This window comes from Dryobates pubescens, chromosome 4 (assembly GCF_014839835.1).
Source record: "Dryobates pubescens isolate bDryPub1 chromosome 4, bDryPub1.pri, whole genome shotgun sequence".
NCBI classification, from domain to species: domain Eukaryota; kingdom Metazoa; phylum Chordata; class Aves; order Piciformes; family Picidae; genus Dryobates; species Dryobates pubescens.
In genome coordinates, this window is record NC_071615.1 from 25,461,414 (window position 1) to 25,482,998 (window position 21,585).

At 44.9% G+C, this 21,585-nt stretch overlaps 1 protein-coding gene across 1 annotated transcript in view; it reads right to left on the minus strand.

Moving 5' to 3' along the window:
- ADCY1 (adenylate cyclase 1) overlaps positions 1-21,585 on the minus strand; it is a 158,668-nt gene that overhangs the window by 102,189 nt on the left and 34,894 nt on the right. The window contains exon 2 of the mRNA XM_054160964.1: positions 269-418. Coding sequence (XP_054016939.1) covers positions 269-418 — 150 coding nt within the window. The remainder of the gene's footprint in view (positions 1-268; positions 419-21,585) is intronic.

Below are 21,585 nucleotides of genomic sequence, written 5' to 3' on the forward strand. Positions count from 1 at the left end.
CCCTAAAATACCTGAACTTGGCTCTGCAGGTGACAGCAGCTGTGGGGTCAGCCTGCATCTTCTGTGTGTGCTGCAAGTGAAAGGTATGCATGCACTGGGGAGAAAGAGCTGAAGCAAGAGGAAGGCAGCAGCACCCTTCCCTCATGGTGGAACCACACACATGCCCCAGCACGCTGTTGTCACCAGTGTCCTCACCTGAGGTTCACACAACTACAGTCATCTCACAAGAAAAACAGAGAAAAAAAAGAAGGCAGGCATAGAAACTGACCTGTTTTTCATTTTCATCCTCCAGCCTCAGTCTGTCTTCAATGCAGTTCCTGGCCTGAAGGAATGCCTTCCTCTGAGCCCTTTCTGTCAAAATCCTCACAAAGACCCCATACAAATTTACACTGACAAAAAGGATTGCATTGGCCACCAGCTGTAGGAGAGAAAGAAAAATAAATGAAGTTTAAAACAAAGAGTTTTGGTTTACATTTATAATTAGGATAATTGTAAAAGACCAAACAAACAAACAAACAAAACCCCCTTACAAAACAAAACAAAAATCCCAAACCAAAAAAGCCAAACCAAACAAAAAAATAAGCACCACCACCACCAAGCCTCAAATGTCACTGTCTTTAAAACTTCTGCCTTTCTAGCCATGTCAGCAGTGCCCCTTCTCACAACCCACCTGCAATGAAACCATTCTCACAGCTGCAAGTCCTAGGAAAGAATACTGCATAACACAGAACTTCCCGTCTGCTGAAAGGAACTTCTCTTAAAGAATCCCAGCGTGGTGGGAGTTGGAAGGGAGCATCTAGCCTAACCCCTCTGCTAAAGCAGGGTCACTCAGAGCAGGTTGTCCAGGATCACAATGTCCCCATGTTGCAATGGTGGGTTTGGAATCTCTCCAGAGAAGGAAACTCCACAACCTCTCTGGGCAGCCTTCTCCAGGGCTCCAGCACCCTCACAGCAAAGAATTTTTTCCTCATGTGTAAGTGGAACCTCCTGGGTTCCAGTTTGTGCCCATTGCCCTTCGCTCTGTCTCTGGGCACCAATGAGAAGAGTCAGGCCCCATCCTCTTGCCCCCCACCTCCTATCTCTTACTGGGAATTGAGAAGATCCTCTCTCAGGCTAAACAGCCTCAGGTCTTGAACCGGGGATCCCAGAACTGGATACGATATTCCAGATTTGGCCTGAGTAGGGTAGAGTAGGGGCGTAGGTGGAGGACCATCAACCTCTTGTTTACGATGTTGTGTAGCTTATCCCATTCTTTTGACATTGATTCATTCATCAGCCCATTGGCAGATCTGTTCCTCTAATAACCTCCAGCCTTTGCTCAACTGGGAGATGCTTGGAAGACCCGAATTATTTTTCTATGCCTTCACAAAACAGAGATATTATTGTCCTGTTTTTAATGGTTGAGGAGCAAGGCATTGACAGAACCTGTGACTAAATCCTAGCATGTGCCTGGTTACCCCATGCTTTCACCTTGTGCAGTTTGCACTTGGAAAATCTGCTTCTCTTCCTGTGCCCATACTGCCAGTGACAACATTGCCCTTTTTTTGAGAAATCATACAAAACATGAGAAATTCTACATGACCCAGCAATGTGCTCATGCCTCCCAAAAGGCAACCGTATCCTGCATCAAGAGGAGTGTAGTCAGCAGATCAGGAAAGGTGATTCTTCCCCTTTATTCTGCTCTTCTGGGACTTCACCTCAAATACTACACCCAGTTCTGCTGTCATCATAAAAGGGCGTAGAACTGTTGGAGTGAGTCCAGAGGAAGGCCACAAGGATGATCTAAGAGATGGAGCACCTCTCGTATGAGGATAGGATGAGATGGGGCAGTCCAGCCTGAAGAAGACTCGGGGCTGGGCGGGCTCATACCTGCCTTCCAATACCTAAAGGGAGCCTACAGTAAGGCTGGAGAGGGATTTTTTATGAGGGTGTCTAGCGATGGGACAAGGAAGAATGCTTTTAAGCAGGTTTAGACTGGACCTTACAATAGAAATAGAATAGAATAGAATAGAATAGAATAGAATAGATCAAGTTGGAAAAGACCTTTGAGATCAAGTCCAACCTATCATCCAACACCATCTAATCAACTAAACCATGGCACCAAGCACCCCATCCAGTCTCTTCCTAAACACCTCTAGGGATGGTGACTCCACCACCTCCCTGGGCAGCCCATCCCAATGGCCAATCAGTCTTTCTGTGAAGAACTTCTTCCTAACCTCCAGCCTAAACCTCCCCTGGCGTAGTTTGAGACTCTGTCCTCTTGTTCTGTTGCTGGTTGCCTGGGAGAAGAGACCAACCCCCACCTGGCTACAACCTCCCTTCAGGTAGTTGTAGACAGCAATAAGGTCTCCCCTGAGCCTCCTCTTCTCCAGGCTAAACAATCCCAGCTCCCTCAGCCTCTCCTCATAGGGCTTGTGCTCCAAACCCCTCCCCAGCTTTGTTGCCCTTCTCTGGACACGATCCAGCAAGTCAACATCCTTCCTAAACTGAGGGGCCCAGAACTGGACGCAGGACTCAAGATGTGGCCTAACCAGTGATTAGGAAGAAGTTCCTCAGTATGAAGGTGGTGAGACTCTGCAATAGATTGCCCAGAGTGCTTGTGAATGTCCCCTCCCTAGAAGTGTTTAAGGCTAGATTGGGTGAGGCCTTGGAACTTAACTGAGTCTAGCTGAGAGGTGTCCATGCCTCTGGCAGGGGAGTTGGAGTAGGTTATCTCTGAGGTCCCTTTCAACCTGAGCCATTTGATGATTCTATGGACTGTAGCAGACCTCTCAGAAGGTGATGAGTGCCTTAAAATTATGACCTTTGCACAAATCAAAGCCTACTACAATGTTGTAAGCAGGGGATAATGAATTACTTTGGAACTACTCTATGAACAGTGCTTTGATGAAGGTCACATAAAAGACCCTATAGACCTTCTGGGTTTTTAAAACTCTTTTTTCAATATGGTATAAAGTTAATTAAGTAACCTAAATAACTAAACAGTGGTTTGCACACCATCTCCCTATCCAAGGCAATCCTGTCCAAGTTTTTCACCACACTTCTGATGTTTGGAACATCCTTCTGAGGGTAAATTGTGCAATGCCATGCAGGGATTGTTTGGAAAGCAGGCAATAAGGTTTTCCAGTATCTTGTCAAGTCTTAGTCTTCATATTTACACTAATCACTACCACAGCATCACGATAAGGATTCACAGGACTCATTCAGTCCAAAATGTCTGTAATCAGCTGGTGCACATACTGCCCAAGACTAGGTATAATAAGAGCAAATAAAGCCATTACAGCAAGAAACAGTTTCTATTAAGTAACTGTGCACCTAAAATAGTTCATAAAGACCATATAACTGACAATTATTTCTTAATTTGAGGTGTGCATTCCAAGATAGTGCATCTACGAGGGAGCAAGTATTAAGAATAGACCAGCAGGACCAGGGAAGTAATTGCCCCTCTGTACTGGTGAGGCCACACCTTGAGTACTGGGTTCCATTATGAGGACCTCATTACAAGAAAGACATTGAGGTGCTGGAGCATGTGCAGAGAAGGGCAATGAAGCTGGTGAAGGGTCTGGAAAACAGGTCTGGTGAGGAGCAGCTGAGAAAATGCAGTTGTTTAGCCTGGAGAAAAGAAGGCTGGGGGGAGACAACCTGACTCTCTACAACTACCTGAAAGGAAACTGGACTGAGGTCTCTTCTCCCTAGTGTCAGGTGATTGGAAGAAATGGCCTGAAGTTGCACCAGAGGAGGTTTAGGTTGGATATTAGAAGAAATTTCTCAAATGAAAGGTTTCTCCAAGAAAGGAACAGGCTGCCCAGGAAGTTGGTTGAATCCCCATCCCTGGAGGGGTTGAAAAGAGGCAGAGATGTGGTGCTGAGGAACACAATTTAGAACCAGCCTTGGTAGATTTAGATACTGGTTGGACCCAATGATCTTAAAGGTCACGTATAACCAAAATGACTCTATGACTCTGTGATTCTGTCTCTGCTGTTGCATGAACACTGCATAGCAAGGCCAACTACACCATCACTTCTTAAGAGAAATAGAATTATTGTAGTAGAGAATGTTTGCTGATTAAGAGGACTAGAGTTGAAGGCTTGAATTCGACCAATATGGCAAGCAAAGATCAAAAATGACATTTGGAAGTTCCCTGCTGATTTTGGAGAGCCTTTGTTAAATGTTTCATCCTAGAAAAGATGTATGCAACTAATGAGAGTATCCATCTCCACCTCTTGCAGTCTCAGTAAAATGGGGACACTCGAATGTTCTGCTCTGGGTGGGTTCGCTAGACCCTCTCAGATTCACAAGCAACTTCTACTTTCATAATACCCTGTTACTAGTTAACAGGACACACACACACAAACCCAACTTCCCTGCAAACATTCTCACCAGCACAAAAGCAAAAGATATCCCATGAGAATAAAGTGAATTGTGCCTAGTATTAGGCACTTTTCTCCCCAAAAAAGAAAGAGTTGTCTCACAGGAGCTAGCCCCAGTGAAGAACAGTGTTACAATGTCCTCCTGACAGCTGCAAAACACGGGTTCATGTGTCATCATTCAGATGACTTTCAACCTAAAAATGTCACAAAGCAATTACTTAGAGAATCACAGAATCACAGAATATATCCGGTTGGAAGCGAGCTCAAAGAACATCCAGTCCAACTCTGGACCCAGTACTAAATCATGTCCCTAAGCGCCAGGTCCACATGCCGCTTAAACACCTCCAGCCACAGTGACTCCACCACTGCCCTGGGCAAACCATTCCAATGGCTGAGAACCCTTTCAATGAAGAAATATTTCCTAACATCCAGCCTAAATCTCCCCAGGTGCAGCTTGAAACCATTTCCCCTAATCCTAACACCAAGGAGAAGAAGCTGGCCCCCTCCTCTCTCCAACTTCCTTTCGGGTAGTTGTAGAGAGTGATGGCATCTCCCCTCAGCTTCCTCTTCTCCAGCCTTAACAAAGATTGATAGATTCATAGAATGGTTTAAGTTGGAAGGGACCTTAAAAATCATCCAGTTCCACCCCTGCTGCCATGGGTAGGGATACCTCTCAACCAGACTTGGTTGCCCAAAGCCTCATCCAACCTGGCCTTGAAAACCTCTAGAAATGGGGCATCTGCAACTTCCCTCGGCAACCTGTTCCACTGTCTCACCCCACTCACTGGAAAGAATTTCTTTCTAATATCCAGTCTAAATCTACTGTGCTTAAGCTCAAGGCCATTCCTTCTTGTCTTCTCATTACAAGCCCTTGTAAAATGTCCATTCCTGACTTTCTTGTAGCCCCCTTCAGCGACCAGAAGGCCACTGTAGTCTCCCTGGAGAATATCTTCTCCAACTTGAACAGATCCAGCTCTCTCAGCCTGCACAGGAGAAGTGCTCCAGCCACCTGATGATCATCATGGCCCTCCTCTGAGCCCACTCCAGCAGTTCCCTGTTCCTCTTTAGCTGGGGCCACCAGCACTGGAAGCAGTGCTCCAGGTGGGGTCTCACAAGAGCAGAATAGAGGGGGAGAATCAGCTCCCTCATCCTGTTGATCACACTTCTCAAAGATGTTAATACTGATGATAAAACTTTGAATACCTAAAGCAGTACATAAGCATACCATTTCATGTTCAGGCTGAGTATAAACAGTCTGAAGTTCCTATCTTGGTTTATCTTGCTTTATCCATAAAACGCTTTGTTGAATCATAGAATCGTTTGGGTTGGAAGAGACCTTAAAAATCATCTAGTTCCAACCCCCGTGACATGGGCAGGGACACCAGATTGCCCAAGGCCCCATTCAGGCTGTCCTTGAACACATTCAGAGCATTTGAGGCATATACATTTCCAGCACAAATTAAAGCCTCCTAAAATGAAGTTACTGTAGAAATTCCAGTAGAATCCCATTTTGAGAGACGTGAAAGCAGCTCCACTCACATCATTCCTGTATTTTACCCTGCTGAAGTCCAATGACAAGAGTGTATTTTAGAGTTAATTGTGAGAGTGCAATGGAATAAAAATAGAAAGGATTTGTAAAGGCTGTATTTGAGACAGCAAAGAGAGCCCACAGAATAAACAGTGGAGAGGGTTACAGACCACGGTGCATCTGTCTGACCCTGTCCTTACACAGAACATCTGTTAACAACGCAGGGTGAAAAACTAATACCATCTTTATGCCCTGATATCAGAGTGGCTTGAGAGAGAAATAATTACTTCTAGAGAGAATAAAAAAGCATCATCTCAGTTTCTGGTCTCTGACTAGAAGCAATAAAAGATCAGTTTTGGGCTGCTCATTATAGAAAGACATTGAGTTGCTGGAGCATCTTTTGACTAATCCCAAGCTGAGCTGCTGGACTATGATGGGTAACAAAGCTGGTGAAGGGTCTGGAGAGCAGGTCTGGTGAGGAGAGGAACTGGGGTTTTCTAGTCTGGAGAAGGCTGAGGGGAGACCTCATTGTTCTCTACAACTCCCTAAAAGGAAGTTGGAATAAGGTGGGGGTGGGTTTCTTCAGTGTCAGGTACTAAAACAGGAGGAAATGGCCTGAAATTGTACCAGGGGACATTTATATTGAATATTAGGAAAATTTCTTTCCTGCAGAAATGGTCAGGCATTGGAAGAGGCTGCTCAGGGAGGTGGTGGAGTCACTATCCCTGGAGATGTTCAAGAAGCGTGGCCATGGCACTTTGGGTCATGGCTTAATGGCCATGGTGGTGCTAGCTTGACAGTTGGACTCAATGACCTTAGAGTTCTTTTCCAACCCAAACAATTCTGTGATTCTATGATTCTATATATTGCAACAATCTGCTGGCTGTTCTGAGATGATCATTATGGTTTCACTCAAGCAAAGGTGATCCCCTGGACTGAGGGATAACTGGTAGGTGGATTCCTGCATTCATGTAGCCACTTTCAGACTCAGCATCAGTCACTTTTTGACATGCTTTGAATAGTTTAAGATAAAACAGAGGCTTAGCTGTCATCTCTGGCCCGCAGGGAATCAGGAAAAGTGATAAAGCAAGTAAAAGATTCATAGATTTCCAAATGTGAGAAGAGAAAGTAGGGCAGATTGTCTCCTGAGATAGGAGTTCTTCCCTCCACAACCCATTTTCTGCTTAATTACTACTTCTTTCCCCAATTGCAAACTACACAAATCTCTCTCTCTAGATTTCTCAAATGCATGCCATTTTCTGCATCCAATTCTGGGGCCCTCAGAGCAAGACATGAAATGGTTAGACTGTGAAGGCTGTGAAGACGATCAGAGCACTGGAGCACCTCCTTTATGGGGACAAGCTGAGAGAGTTGGGGCTGTTCAGCCTGGAGAAGGCTCCAGTGAGACTTTAAAGCATCCTTGCAGTACCTGAAGAGGAGTACAGGAGAACTTGGGCTTGTAGTGACAGGGCAAGGGGCAACAGATTTAAGTTGGGAGAGAGAAGATTTAGACTGGGTATTAGGAAGAAATTCTTTACAGTGAGGGTAGTAAGACACTGGAACAAGTTGTCCAGGGCTGGTGTGGATGTCCCATTCCTGGAGGTGTTCAAGGCCAGGTTGCATGGAGCTTAGAGCAACCTGGTCTAGTGGAAGGTGTCCCTGCCCATGGCAGGGAAGTATGAACTAGATGATATTTAAGGTCCCTTCCAACCCAAAGCATTCTATGATTCATTTCAATGTGCAGATATGTACCCGTACTTTGGCAGGCTTACATACATATATCACTTCCATACATCATGTGCCACAACTCGAGGAAACACTGAGAGACTTCCTGCTAAAACTAAGGATCCTTGAAGAGGTAGTGAGGCATCTAGCACTGCTGAAATCTCAAGGAATTTGAAATCCTTCCTGCATTATTCACTATACCACTACTTTGATAGCAAAAAGGTTGCTGTTAAGGTTTCAACATCCCTTTCTATTTAAAGAAGCATCAAAGAGACAATTTACTTAATGCAAGTGACTCAAAGATGTTTTGATGCTTCAACCTCTTTCAAACTGTGTTATTCTCTTGTTCCATAATGAGATTACAGGTCAGACAAAATATAAAAACAAGAGAAATACAGAGGCATCAGGGTCATGAAAGCTTTCTAAAGCTTGCTTTATTCATTGTTGTCACTGAATCTTGCATTACAGGATCAGAGAATGCTGAGGGTTGGAAGACCTCTGGAGATCATCTAGTCCAACGCCCCCCTGCTAATAGACCAGGTTGGAAAATACCTGATCTGGTCTGGTCTGGTCTATTCTATTCTATTCTATTCTATTCTATTCTATTCTATTCTATTCTATAATCTCCTCATCCAGGTCATTGATAAAGATGTCGAACAGAACTGGCCACAGTACTGAGCCCTGGGGAATAGAATGGAATATAATAAACCAGATTGGAAAAGACCTTCGAGATCGAGTCCCACCTACCACCCAACACCCTCTAATCATCTAAACCATGGCACTAAGCACCCCATCCAGTCTCTTCTTAAACACCTCCAGTGATGGTGACTCCACCACATTCCTGGGCAGCCCATTCCAATGGCCAGTCACTCTTTCAGTGTAGAACTTCTTCCTAACCTCCAGCCTGAACCTCCCTTGGTGCAGCTTGAGACTGTGTCCTCTTGTTCATTTCTCTCTGCTCCAGACAGAATTCATTTTCTACTGCTTTTCTCTTCAAAGCAAGAATCCTCATGTGTGCATTCATTACTTGCTCTCTCTCAAATACTGAAAAATTCTTGTGTGTCTTAATATTTGCCTTTTGAGAAGACTGCTTGCTCAGCAGTCTAATTCTGCTGTTAGATGACAGTTGCATAGCAGGTAGCTCAAACCCGAGGCTGATTTTCATTGTGGAGTAGCTTTCTGTTCGTCTCACAAAATTGCCTCATAGGAAAATGTGGCTATTTCAGAAAGGTGCACATGACCTCTGGATCACTCAAAGACTCTTTTGGGGATGGATACTGAAATACACAACTGAAATAGATGACATGAGAAATACAAATCGCCAGAGAAGAAAACTTCAGCAGGCTGCCACAGAGCTTCTTTGTGTTTTCTAGAAGCTGAGCTTGTGGTGTGAATAGGACTGAGAATGGATTTCTATAGTTACCATTCTCAGGATTCTCAGCCACAATTTAGTGGCTAATGTCAATATTTGATTTATTCTTAGCAGCATGAGTTCTCACAGTACCTTGTGAAGCAGAGTAGAATATCTAGAAGGTACTTGGCACAAATCTTGTGAGGAGTGGCTGAAAGAACTGGGGTTTAAGTCTAGAATAAGGAGGCTGAGAGGAGACCTTTCCACTCTCTACAACTCCCTGAAAGGAGGTCAGAGCCATATGGGTGATGGCCTTGCCTCCCAAGTGTCAGGTGATAGGACAAGAGAACATGGCCTGAGTTTGTGCCAGGAGAGGTTGCCCAGAAAAGTTTTATATGCCCCCCTGCCGCAAGTGTATAAGACCAGGCTGGAGGGGGCCTTGAGCAACCTGGTCTAGTGGAACACGTCCCTGCCCATGCTGGGGGGGGGGGGTTGGAACTAGATGATCTTCAAACCAAAACCATCCTAGGATTCTGTGATTTTTCAGGAAAGTCAAGACCAGTACAGTCCTTTTAGATCTTAATCCTCAGTTAACTGGTAAGGCAAGAAGTTCATAGGGCCTGAATTCTACTTGTTTTCTCTGTTAATTGAATTTGACTGCAAGAAATTTCTGTGCTACTACCGCTGTTCCTGTTATGCAGCCAAGGTAACATTTACTCATTCTGCCAAAAGACTGTGAGATCTGGCAATGAAATGTGCTGTTGTGAAATATGACTGTGTATAGTGAGGCATGCCTCCAAGGAAAGGGTTTGAACAGCTTATCAAAGTGCGTCACTGCTTCTGCCATGAAAACTCTGGAAGAGCAAGGCAAGGCTGTGCTGTTTGTGAATCGTAGCCTCATAGAGTGCCTTATGTTGGAAGGGACTTCAGAGATCATCTGCTCCAAGCCATTTGCCATGGCTATGGATGCCTCTCAACTAGGTTTGGTTAAGTTCCAAGGCCTCACTCTAGGGAGGGGGCATCCACAACCACTCTGGGCAACCTCTTCCAGAGTCTCATCACCCTTATACTGAAGAACTTCTTCCTAAGATACAGTCTAAACCTACTGTTCCTCAGATTAAAACCATTTTCCCTAGTCCTGTTGCTAGACACCCTTGTGACAAGTCCCTCTCCAGCTTTCCTGTAGGCTCCCTTCAGGTACTGGAAGGCAGCCATAAGGTTTCCCCCGAACAACCCCAGCTCCCTCAGCCTATCTTAATAGCAGAGGTGCTCCACCCTGTTGTTCATCCTTGCCACCCTCCTCTGCATTAGAGCAGTTCTTTATTTGCATTACAAAACCACAAAAGAGAGAATTCACAACTGCCTCTTGATCCTGACATAGGTCTGTTTAGTGATTCACTTGATCCACTCACTTTGCAAGCTTTTGAGAACACTTCAGTACTAGATCTGCTCCTTCCATTTGAAGTGATGTAACACAGAAGAAAGAACTTCTCCTTAGTTGCTGTGTCCTAAAAAGCACACCTTCCTGCCAGAGAATCCAGCCAAAAAGAAATTTCCTCCAGTTTAAATAAATGGATTGCCATTTTGGATAAACATCCTTCTCCTATTTTGTTAGGTTTTATCCTAACTGATTTATGCCATGTGCTAAGAAAATATTGTTTTGTTCTACTGTGCTATTTTCTGTGGCTTCTGTCTTCACTCACACTCCTTCTAAATCTACAGAGAGGATTAGTAAATAGTTATTTCAGTGATGACATGTTGAATGAGAGCAGGTTTCACCCCTGAAGAAAAATTAGTAGCACTGGGATGTCCATAGTTAGGGTGGAGAACTTCTATATTGGTTTTGTATCTTCAGCTCAGAAGGCGAACTATATTCTGGACTGCATCAAAAGAAGAGTGAACAGCAGGATGAGGTGATTCTCCCCATCTAGTCTGCTCTGATGAGACCCCACCTGGAGTACTGTGTGCAGGTCTGGTGTCCCCAGCATAAGAGGGACATGGAACTGCTGGAGTGGGTCCACAGGAGTGCCACAAGATAATCATATGGCTGGAGCACAGGTTGGGAGAGTTGGGGCTGCTCAATCTGGAGAAGGCTCCAGGGAGACTTTATAGCAGTGTTCCAGCACCTGAAGGGGGCTACAGGAAAGCTGTAGAGGGGCTTTTTAAAAGAACTTGTAGTAATAAGACAAAAGGGAATGGATAAGACAAAAGGCTTGAGTAGGGTAGACTTGAAACGGATATTAGGAAGAAATTCTTTCCAGTGAGGGTAGCGAGCCACCGGAACAGGTTGCTGAAGTAGGCTCTCTCTGCATGACCTAACCAGATCCCTGTACTCTTCTTGAGTTGCCTGGCTCTCTTTCCAAAGGTAGTAAACTCTCCTTCTTTTCCTGAGGCCCTGCAAGAGCTCCCTTTTTAGCCAAGCCAATCATCTTCCCCAACAGTTCCTTTTACAACACAGAGGAACAGCCTGCCCCTATGCTTCTAAGACTTCCTTCTCTTGCCCAAAATCTGTTTGGACATGCTGCATCAAACACACTGCTCCTTTCCAGTACTTGATCCCCCACAAGAATCCACCTGAACATCTTCATTTTCAATTATTCATTTATTTTAATTTAAAGCTGCAGTGATTAAATACATCAAAGAATAAAACAGAGACTTGTGAGGACACAGAGTCCAAGCTAGTTTGAAACCTTTGGTGGGACTCTAGTTGGTAGGTGACTGGACCTTCCGATCTTAAATGCAATTTTTCTTCATCTCAGTCCTGCACATGAGTGAGAAGCAGAAGGTCACAGCCTCAGCCTGGCACCTGGCTGCTGTAGACAGAAACCATGTATTACCTAGTCCACAGCTCCTAGACTACAGAGATGCAAAATGAGGCCATGGCTTCAGTTCAGCAAGGGCTGCCATGTTCTCAGATTGCTCCTCTAACAACCCACAAAGAAGATTGCCCAATCTGAGTGGGACATCCTTCCTCCCAGGCTCCCAGCCACGCTTCTTCTGCACCCCACTGTGTACCACCAACCAAGCGAACTCCCTGCTCCAGCTCCCATGGCATGGTTTGACTCTATCCACAAAACCTACTCCACAATCTGCCTCTTACTGGACTTGGCTTACTGAAGACTGATCACTATGTGTTGAGCTCCTGCACCTTCTGGCAGTTGGAACATGCCTCCAGCTTTTCACTCAGGACCTCTCGCTCATCAGCTTTAGTTTGGTTGTCAAAATGTTTTAGGCCAAAACTCAAAAGTGCTCTACAAAGCTTTGCCAATAAATGGTGCTGGGGCAGAAGGCTCATTCTGCCAAGCCAGTGATGGAGCTGGTGATAAAACATGAGTCTTCCAAGTCCTGTCTGTTATTCAGAGGTTAAAGCTCCCTCTTGACAAGCCTGGGAGTTGTATGGCTAGGGATGCAAACCTATCCACAGGGTTCATTATACATGTTGCACAGACACTGTACCATCTAGTTGCTACTAAAACAGCACTGTCCTGTGCTCTGCACAGGACATATCCAAAGAAGGCTTCAATTTTGCTTCTAGCCATTTGGGTGCATAAAATCTAGGAAATGCATCATAAAGTTCTCCATGTGCCTGTTTGGAATTTAGTTTCAGGGACTTTCTCAAGATCTGAGTGTCATCCATGGTCACAAACAAGTTCCCAAGTCAGTGTTGTTCAGTCAGGAGAAAAGGAGGCTGAGGGGAGACCTTCTGGATCCCTACAACTCCCTGAAAGGAGGTTGGAACCACATGTGAGTTAGTCTTCCGTCCTAAGAAAGAAGTGGCAGTATGAGAGGAAATGGCCTCAAGTTGCAACAGGGGAGGTTTAGGTTGGATATTAGAAGACACTTTGTGGCTGAAAGGGTTCTCAAAGACTGGAACAGGCTCCCCAGGAAGGTGGTTTAATCTTCGTCCCTGGAAATGTTGAAAAGAGGCAGGGATGTGGTGTTGAGAGGCATGGTTTAGCACCAGACTTGGTAGAATCAGAGAATGGTTGGACTCAATGATCTTAAAGTTCTTTTCCAACCAAAAGATTTCTGTGACTCTATTGTGCTTTGCAGCTTTGAAAACCTGTCTCTTCAGATAGTAAGACTTTCTCTGCAGGGTCATTTAATCTGAGGTATCTGATGACAGTGTTGACACTGGAGAGCTTTACTGCTGTCAAAGTTGCAATGGGGCAATTTAAACAAAAATGATAGCAAATGCTACCCATTTTCTTGTTCAACTTTGAAAACTGTTTTTGCAAAGAGAAACCATCTTCAAAGTATATCACTAAGCAACTGATCAGGCAAGAAATTGATGGGAGATTTCCAAAAAAAAACCCTAATTCTGGTCACACTTAAGAGAAGGGAGGTTGTAGCCAGGTGGGGGTTGGTCTCTTTCCCAGTCAACCAGCACCAGAACAAGAGGACACAATCTCAAGCTGCACCAGGGGAGGTTTAGGCTGGAGGTTAGGAAGAAATTCTTCACAGAAAGAGTGATTGGCCATTGGAATGTGCTGCCCAGGGAAGTGGTGGAGTCACCATCCCTGGAGGTGTTTAGGAAGAGATTGGATGGGGTGCTTGGTGCCCTGGTTTAGTTGATTAGATGGTGTTGGATGATAGGTTGGACATGATGATCTCAAAGGTCTTCTCCAGCCTGGTTAATTCTAGTCTAGTCTAGTCTAGTCTAGTCTAGTCTAGTCTTTCTATTCTATTCTAATTATGAGGGAAACAAGAGGAGATACCTCTGGTTTATGATTGTGGTTAACAACTGCATTCATCAGACATTGATTTCAAAAGAAGCATCATCCAGAGTAGAGTGGGAAGACAATTTCTCTTGACCCATGGCAAGCAAATCATCTGGAGGATTCTGTCCAGCTCTGAGCCCCCATTACAACAACAGCTAAAGGGTGGAGAGCAAAAGGATGGGGTCAGACCCTTTCCATTGATAGGACAAGGGGCAATGGGCACAAACTAGAATCCAGGAAGTTTCATCTAAGCAGGAGGAGAAACTTCTTTGCTGTGAGGATGTTGGAACCCTGGAGCAGGCTGTGAAGGTTGTGGAGTCTTCTTTTCTGGAGCAATTCCAGACCTACTTGGACACTGATCCTGGGCAACCTGCTGTGGGTGACCCTGCTTTAGCAGGGGACTTGGACCAGATGGTCTCCAGAGGTCCCATCCGACTCCCACAAGAATGGGATCTTGTGATCCTGTTTTTACTACGATTCTTCCCCTACAACTACCAATTTATTAAGCAATTCATCCCAACTTTCATTTAAAAGTGAAAATCCTCCTTCCTACAGACTGTCTGGTGGGTCTATTTTCTGCTTTGAATGTCTTGTCAGTTCTTATTAGCTTCAGGCTGTCCATCAAATTAAGAATGTGCAATCTTAAGACAAATGGTGCTATTTCCTTATACATATGATAAGAGGTTGGAAACAGTAGAATTTTATGCCCTGGTGAAGTCGAGAGTGGGATTTAACTGAGTTCTTGAGAATTCTGAAAATGACAGAAGAAAACAGAACACATCAGTAATTTCTTCTCCCCCTTCAAAACAAATGAGGTGGGGGAGACAATATGTTAAGCCCCAAAGCAAGCTGTTTACTGGTAATGAAAGAGGAAGAGTCAGTTGTGGCCATACCTTGAGTACTGTGTCCAGTTCTGGGCCCCTCAGTTTAGGAAAGATATTGACTTGCTGGAGCATGTCCAGAGGAGGGCAACAAAGCTGGGGAGGGGTTTGGAGCACAATCCCTAACAGGAGAGGCTGAGGGAGCTGGGGTTGCTGGAGTCACCATCACTGGAAGTGTTTAGGAAGAGACTGGATGGGGCACTTGGTGCCATGGTTTCGTTGATTAGATAGTGCTGGATGACAGGTTGGACTCGATGATCTCAAAGGTCTCTTCCAACCTGGTCTACGCTATTCTATTCTATTCTATTCTATTCTATTCTATTCTATTCTATTCTATTCTATTCCATTCCATTCCATTCCATTCCATTCCATTCCATTCCATTCTATTGTAATATGTCATATATCTCTTTAACTGCACACAAAACCTCTCTTAAGGGTTTGCTGACTGCTCTGGTTTTTGCAGATGGAAAAGGAAAAAAAAACCCAAACAGGCGTGGAATGGGACACCAACTCTTCAGTGCTGCATCAAAAGAGATGTGATCAGCAGGTGGAGAGAGGTGATTCTGCCACTGTCCTCTGATGAGACCTCTCCTGAAGTAGTGTGTCCAGCTCTGACACCCCCCAACACAGTAAGGAGAGAGAACCGCTGGAGTGGATCAAGAGGAGGCCACAGTACAAAGCTTTGGGAAATCACACAGAATTGGAGTATAAGGGAGAAAAGCTGAACAGTATTTTCTTAAAAGAAAAAGGTAGATATTTTAGGGAAGAATACTCAGGGAAAAGGTGTTAGCTTTTCAATCTGTTGTTTGTTTTGTTGTGTTGTCCAGCCTCAGACTTTCCCAGCACCTGCCTGGAGCATCAGTGGTGACAATGGTGACTTCATTGTCATCAGGGACTGTGTTTAATATTGGTTTGTGTCTCTTTTATTGGATTGTTCTTATTTCTATCACAGGTGGTTTAGTTTCTTTCCCACCCCATCACTCTCTCCCCCTTATTCCCTGCTTCCCTTTGGGAGGCAGAGGGTTCTATAGAGAGCCTCTGGCACCCATTTAGTGGCAAGCCCAGCCCTGACCCTTGACAACTTTGTAGGATTACCAGTACTATACAGAAGGCTCAGGGAGCAAGCAGGTAACTGCAGTACCCACTGAACAGATGCCTGCCCATGACCGAGATCCCATGAAGGGTTAAGAAGTGAAACCACCAAACCCACAGCTCCCAGATGTAATAATTCTTCATAAAAGATCCAAGCTTAAAATCAATGTTTCCAGCAGTGGCTGAAGGTTATGAGTATCATGCAGTATTTTGATAACATTTTTTTTTATTATTTAAATAAGGACCCCAGGAGAGGAGTACAAATATCAAATGTTTCTTGCAAAGACATACTGGACCATTCCAATTCAGGAAATTCAACTGCTGCACCACTCCTTTTATTAAAAACCCCCACCTTTCCACACCACCTCTGTCTTCCTTTGTCAAACAGCTGTTTGCTTGGGCATTTTTTATCCTGAAATGGCTCTCTGTCAAACCCAGATGTGCTGTGAGATATACCTGGCTTGGAACCATTAAAGAAAGCTGGTGTCAAGCCCACCAGCTGGCATTTAAGCTATTGCAGAAGTCATTATTTTGTCATGTAAATATAGAAGTGCAGATAAAGTTTATGGGGCCTATGAAGAAATATGACCAAGAATACAGCAAGAACTTTGTATTTTTTCAGTCAAATGATTATGCATTTGATTCCTGAGAAGGGATGAGACTGTTTCTGCACCCTGGCATCCAAGAACGATGCAGGCATCACAGCACTGATGACAAAATTGTCAAGGGTTAGGGCTGGGCAGGCCACTAGATGAGTGCCAGATGCTCTCTTTGAATCCCTCTGCTTCTGAAAGGGAATGCAAAGGGAATAGGGGAGAGATACTGATAGAGTGGAAAATAAACCGCATTCAGGCATTCATGAATCAGGACTGAAGGCAGAGCAGAGAGAGTCCTCCTCAGGTACCAGCCATTGAAGAAGAGGCTTGGCCCTGGTGTTCCTGGGCATCCTACATGATGCCCATAGGATGGAATCCCTTCTTGGTCATTTTAGAGTCACCTGCCCAGTCTCCTTCTCCCTGCAGCTGCAGCCTTTTCCTTCCTTCACCCCAAGGTGGCACACAAGGTGTAGCAGTGCCCTTGGTCTGCAGCCCAACCCTTGGTGCTAACTCTTGCCATCAGCGTTGTCACTTCTGTCAGCAGCCACTGCCTGGGCAAACCTGTCCTCAGCTGCAGAAAGTGCTGGCCCTGAGCAGAGACTGAGCTGAGTTCTGGTCTGGCTTAAACCAAGAGAAAATTCTTCTAGATGTATCTAGGAGCTGAAGTGATAGGTAGTCCCATTTGGTTTTCTCTGTTGCTCAACACTTCTGCTGAGTGAGAAAAAAATGAACCAAACAAATCAGCAGTGGGACAGAGCGAACCAAACATAGCCAGGCAGAGCACTCTCTAGGCTCTCACAAGCAATCAATGGCGATAGCAACATGCCATGCTCTGCACAATAATTAAGCTGAAAAAATGCAAAGTCTCATCTGCTATGATCATCTAAAAGAAGCTATTCACAGAGTAATGTGATATGGGAAAAGGACCTTGGCGGATCTGGCAGTATGAGAAGTGGCTGATGCACACCAGGCTGCTGCACGCATCCCTGCCTGTGTGTCACTGCACAGAGCTCTGTAACAGAGAGGTGTGAGACACTAGCTAAATAAAAACCAGAAACACACAGAAACAACCAAGAAACCCAAATCAAAACAAAACAAAACAACCAACCAGGTTTGGTGTTTCAGAGTTTTATATAGTGGCTGAGGGAGAAAGCTGGCTGATGGGAGACCTCATTGCTCTTTACAACTCCCTGCAAGGAGGCTGGAGTAAGGAGGGTGTTGGTCTCTTCTCCATAGTATCAGGTGATAGAACTAGAGCAAATGGCCTGAAATTGTGTAGAGGGTGGGAGAGATTAGGTTGGATATTAGGAAAAAATGTCTTTCCTGCAAGAGTGATCAGACATTGGAACAGGCTGCCCAGGGAGGTGGTGGAGTCACCATCCCTGGAGCTGTTCAAGAAATGTGTGGACATGCATGGCACCTTGGGACATGCTTTAATGTCCACGGTGGGGTGGGTTTGAAGGCTTGACTCAGTCTTGGAGGTCTTTTCCAACCAAAACAACTCTATGCTTCAATGATCTTCTCACTCTGGAGGCATTTGATACATAAATACAAATAAGAATCCTAACACTCCACTGTGAGACGCTACATGACAGAGGACCAAGACAAAGACCAAAAATAGACCAGGGAGAAAGAAATGAGGCTATCCCTGTAACCCTGTTGAGAGATTCAAAATAGCACAGTAGGAAATCCAGAGGAGAGCAAATCCTTTTCATCCCGTACAGTTATCCCTTGTTACACGGTTGGGTTTGGCTATCTCCTTTCAAGCTGCCAAGGCCTAGATACTTCTCTGAAGAAATTAGAAGTCTGCCTGGGTATAACATGATAATTAATAATTCTCAGTTATCTAAAATGCAAATTAGGCTGGCAGAGATGTTCTGTTAATGATCCTTTTAAAGCTAGAACAGCCTTTTCAGAAAAAAAATTATTTCCTCACAAATGTAGGTCAGTGACTGTATCCCACTGATCAGATCACTGGAATATCTTAACCTACTTAAAGGAGTTTAAATTTAAACGTGCTTCCAAAATCATCCACTGAAAAATGGCATATGTGTGTGTGTGTGTGTGTGAGATACATCTGTATGCCATATATATAGAGAGAGAATAGAATAGAATTAACCAGTTTGGAAAAGACCTTTGAGATCATCAAGTCCAACCTATCATCCAACACCATCTAATCAACTAAACCATGGCACCAAGTGCCATGTCCAGTCCCCTCTTGAACACCTCCAGGGATAGTGACTCCACCACCTCCCTGGGCAGCACATTCCAATGGCCAATCACTCTTTCTGTGAAGAACTTCTTCGTAACATCCAGCCTGAAACTCCCATGGCGCAGCTTGAGACTGTGTCCTCTTGTTCTGGTGCTGGTTGCTTGGGAGAAGAGACCAACCCCCACCTGGCTACAACCTCCCTTCAGGTAGTTGTAGAGAGCAATAAGGTCTCCCCTGAGCCTCCTCTTCTCCAGGCTAAGCAACCCCAGCTCCCTCAGCCTATCCTCATAGGGCTTGTGCTCCAAACCCCTTCCCAGCTTTGTTGCCCTACTCTGGACACCTTTCAGCAACTCAACATCTTTCCTAAACTGAGGGGCCCAGAACTGGACACAGGACTCAAGGTGTGACCTAACCAGTGCTGAGGACAGGGGCAGAATGACTTCCCTGATCCTGCTGTCCACACTGTTCCTGATGCAGGCCAGGATGCCATTGGCCTCCTTGGCCACCTGGGCTCACTGCTGTCTCATGTTCAGCCTACTATCAACCACTACCCCCAGGTCCCTTTCTGCACTCTGACCCCAGCCTGTAGCACTGCATGGGGTTGTTGTGGCCAATGTGTAGAACCCGGCACATAGATGTGTTAAATCTCATGCTCTTGGACTCTGCCCATCTGTCCAGCCTGTCAAGGTCCCTCTGCAGAGCTCTCCTACCCTCTAACAGACCAACACCTGCCCCCAGCTTGGTGTCATCTGCAAACGTACTGATGATGGACTCAATCCCCTCATCCAGATCATCTATATGTTTTATATATGTAAATATTTACATATATATGTTGTTAGTTCCAATTTGAAATGGCAGAAAAAGTCACCCAAAATATTAACATAAAATCAAAACAAAGAAAACACCGAAGCAATAGCTCCTGAATCCTTGTACATACAGCTCATTCCAGTATTTTGTGCTTGTCCTGCCATATTGCTCACAGAATCATTCTGGCAGGAAAAGACCTTGAAGATCTCTCTAATTCTACCACATCTGGTGCTAAACCATGTACCTCAGCATCACATCTCTGCCTCTTTGCCAAACCTCCAGGGATAAGGATTCAATAACCTCCCTGGGCAGTCTGTTTGAATGATTGGACAATTCTTTCAGTCAAGAAGTTTCTTCTGGTATCCAACCTAAACTTCTGGTGCAACTTGAGGCCATTTTCTTTCATCCTATCACTTGTTACCAGGGAGAAGAGACACATCCAGACCTCACTATAACCTCTCTTCAGTGAGCTGTAGAGAGAGAGAAGGTCTCCTTTCAGCCTCTTCTCCAGACTACACAACCCCAGTTCCCTTGGATATTCCTCACTAGACCTGTTCTCCAGACCCTTCACCAGGTTTGTTGCCCTTCTCTGGACACATTATATATATATAAATACCTGAGTGCTGGGTGTCCAGAAGGAAGGGACAGCCTCTTCTCACTCGTACCCTGTGATAGAACAAGGGGCAATGGATATAAACTACAGCACAGGAAGCTCCACCTCAACATCAGGAAGAACTTCTTTACTGTAATGGTCACAGAGAAGTTGAAGAGATTGTGGAGTCTTCTTCTCTGGAGACTTTCAAGACCCATCTGGCTGCATTCCTGTGTGACCCGCACTAGATTCTGTGGTCCTGCTCTGGCAGGAAGGTTGGACTCAAAGGTCTCCAGAGGTCTCTTCCAGCCCCTAACATCCTGTGATCCTGTGATCTCAATGTCCTTCTCATAGTGAGTGGCCCAAAACTGAGCCCATTACTCAAGGTGTGGCTTCATCAGAGTCCAGGGGCACAACCACTGCCCTGTTCCTGTTGGTCACGCTATTGCTGATCCAGGCCAGAACATTGTTAGCCTTCTTATCCACCTTACTTCATGTAGCCCATTTCACAACGTCCCTGCCAAAGCAGGGTCACATAGGGTAAGTTGGGGAGGAATGAGTCCAGACAGGTCTTGAAAGTCTCCAGAGAAGGAGATTCTACAACCTCTCTGGGCAGCCTGTTCCAGGTCTCTAACACGCTCACAGCAAAGCTTTTCCTCATATTGATGTGGAACTTCCTGGGTTCTAGTTTGTACCCATTGCCACTCATCCTATAACAGGACATCACCAAACAAAGCCTGGCTTCTTTTTCTTGGCACCCACCCTTCTGGTATTTGTAAATATTAATAAGATCACCTATCAGTTTTCTTTTTTCCAGACTAAACAGCCCCAGGTCTCTCAGCCTTTCCTCATCAAACAGATGTTCCAGGCCCTTCATCACCCTCATAGCCTCTGCTAGACACTCTCCAGTAGTTCCCTGACCCTCTTGAATGAGGAGCCCAGAAGTGAACAAAGTACTCCAGATGTGGTCTCACTAGGGCAGAGTAGAGGTGGGGGAGAACATCCCTTGATCTGCTGGTCACACTCTTATTACACCCAAGCATACCATTTGCCTTCTTGGCCACAAGGGCACATTTTTAACAAGATTATCACTAAATCAGTAATTTCTTAGTATTATTAGACATTCAGACTATAACTATATCTAATTTTTGTCACCTGTGTAGGTCATAGTGCATGATTTTCCACAGCCTCACATAATTCAAGGGTCTGAATTAATTTTGCTGAGAGATCATCCCACTCTGATGTAGAGAAAAGGGCAACACAGAAGGAAAAAATAGGGACTGGGAAGTGATTTCCCCAATCTGCTACTAGGAGCTTAGGCACCAGTAAAATCTCTAGGAACAAGCTATACAGACATCACATTACTGAACATGCCCCTGGCACTAGGCAGAGTGAAGCAAGCATAAAATTCCAAGTGAGTAATAGGATATAAAATAAGCATTGCTTTGATGATTAAGTGCACCATACTCTTGACCATAATCTCTGTGAAGGCAACTGTGATATGAAAGTCTATATATCCAGACACAGATCCAGGGAGTAGCTACACTCTCACGGAGAGTACAGAGAGACTCTCCTTCAGTAAGAGATGAGTAAGGGCCTCCCTTGACTTGCACACACAGAGCAGATACCAGAGATAAGATTCACTTCATCCCAAGCAAAAAAACAGCAAAGTGCTGCAGTCCTCCTCTAATTCAGCTGTTTTTGTGGATG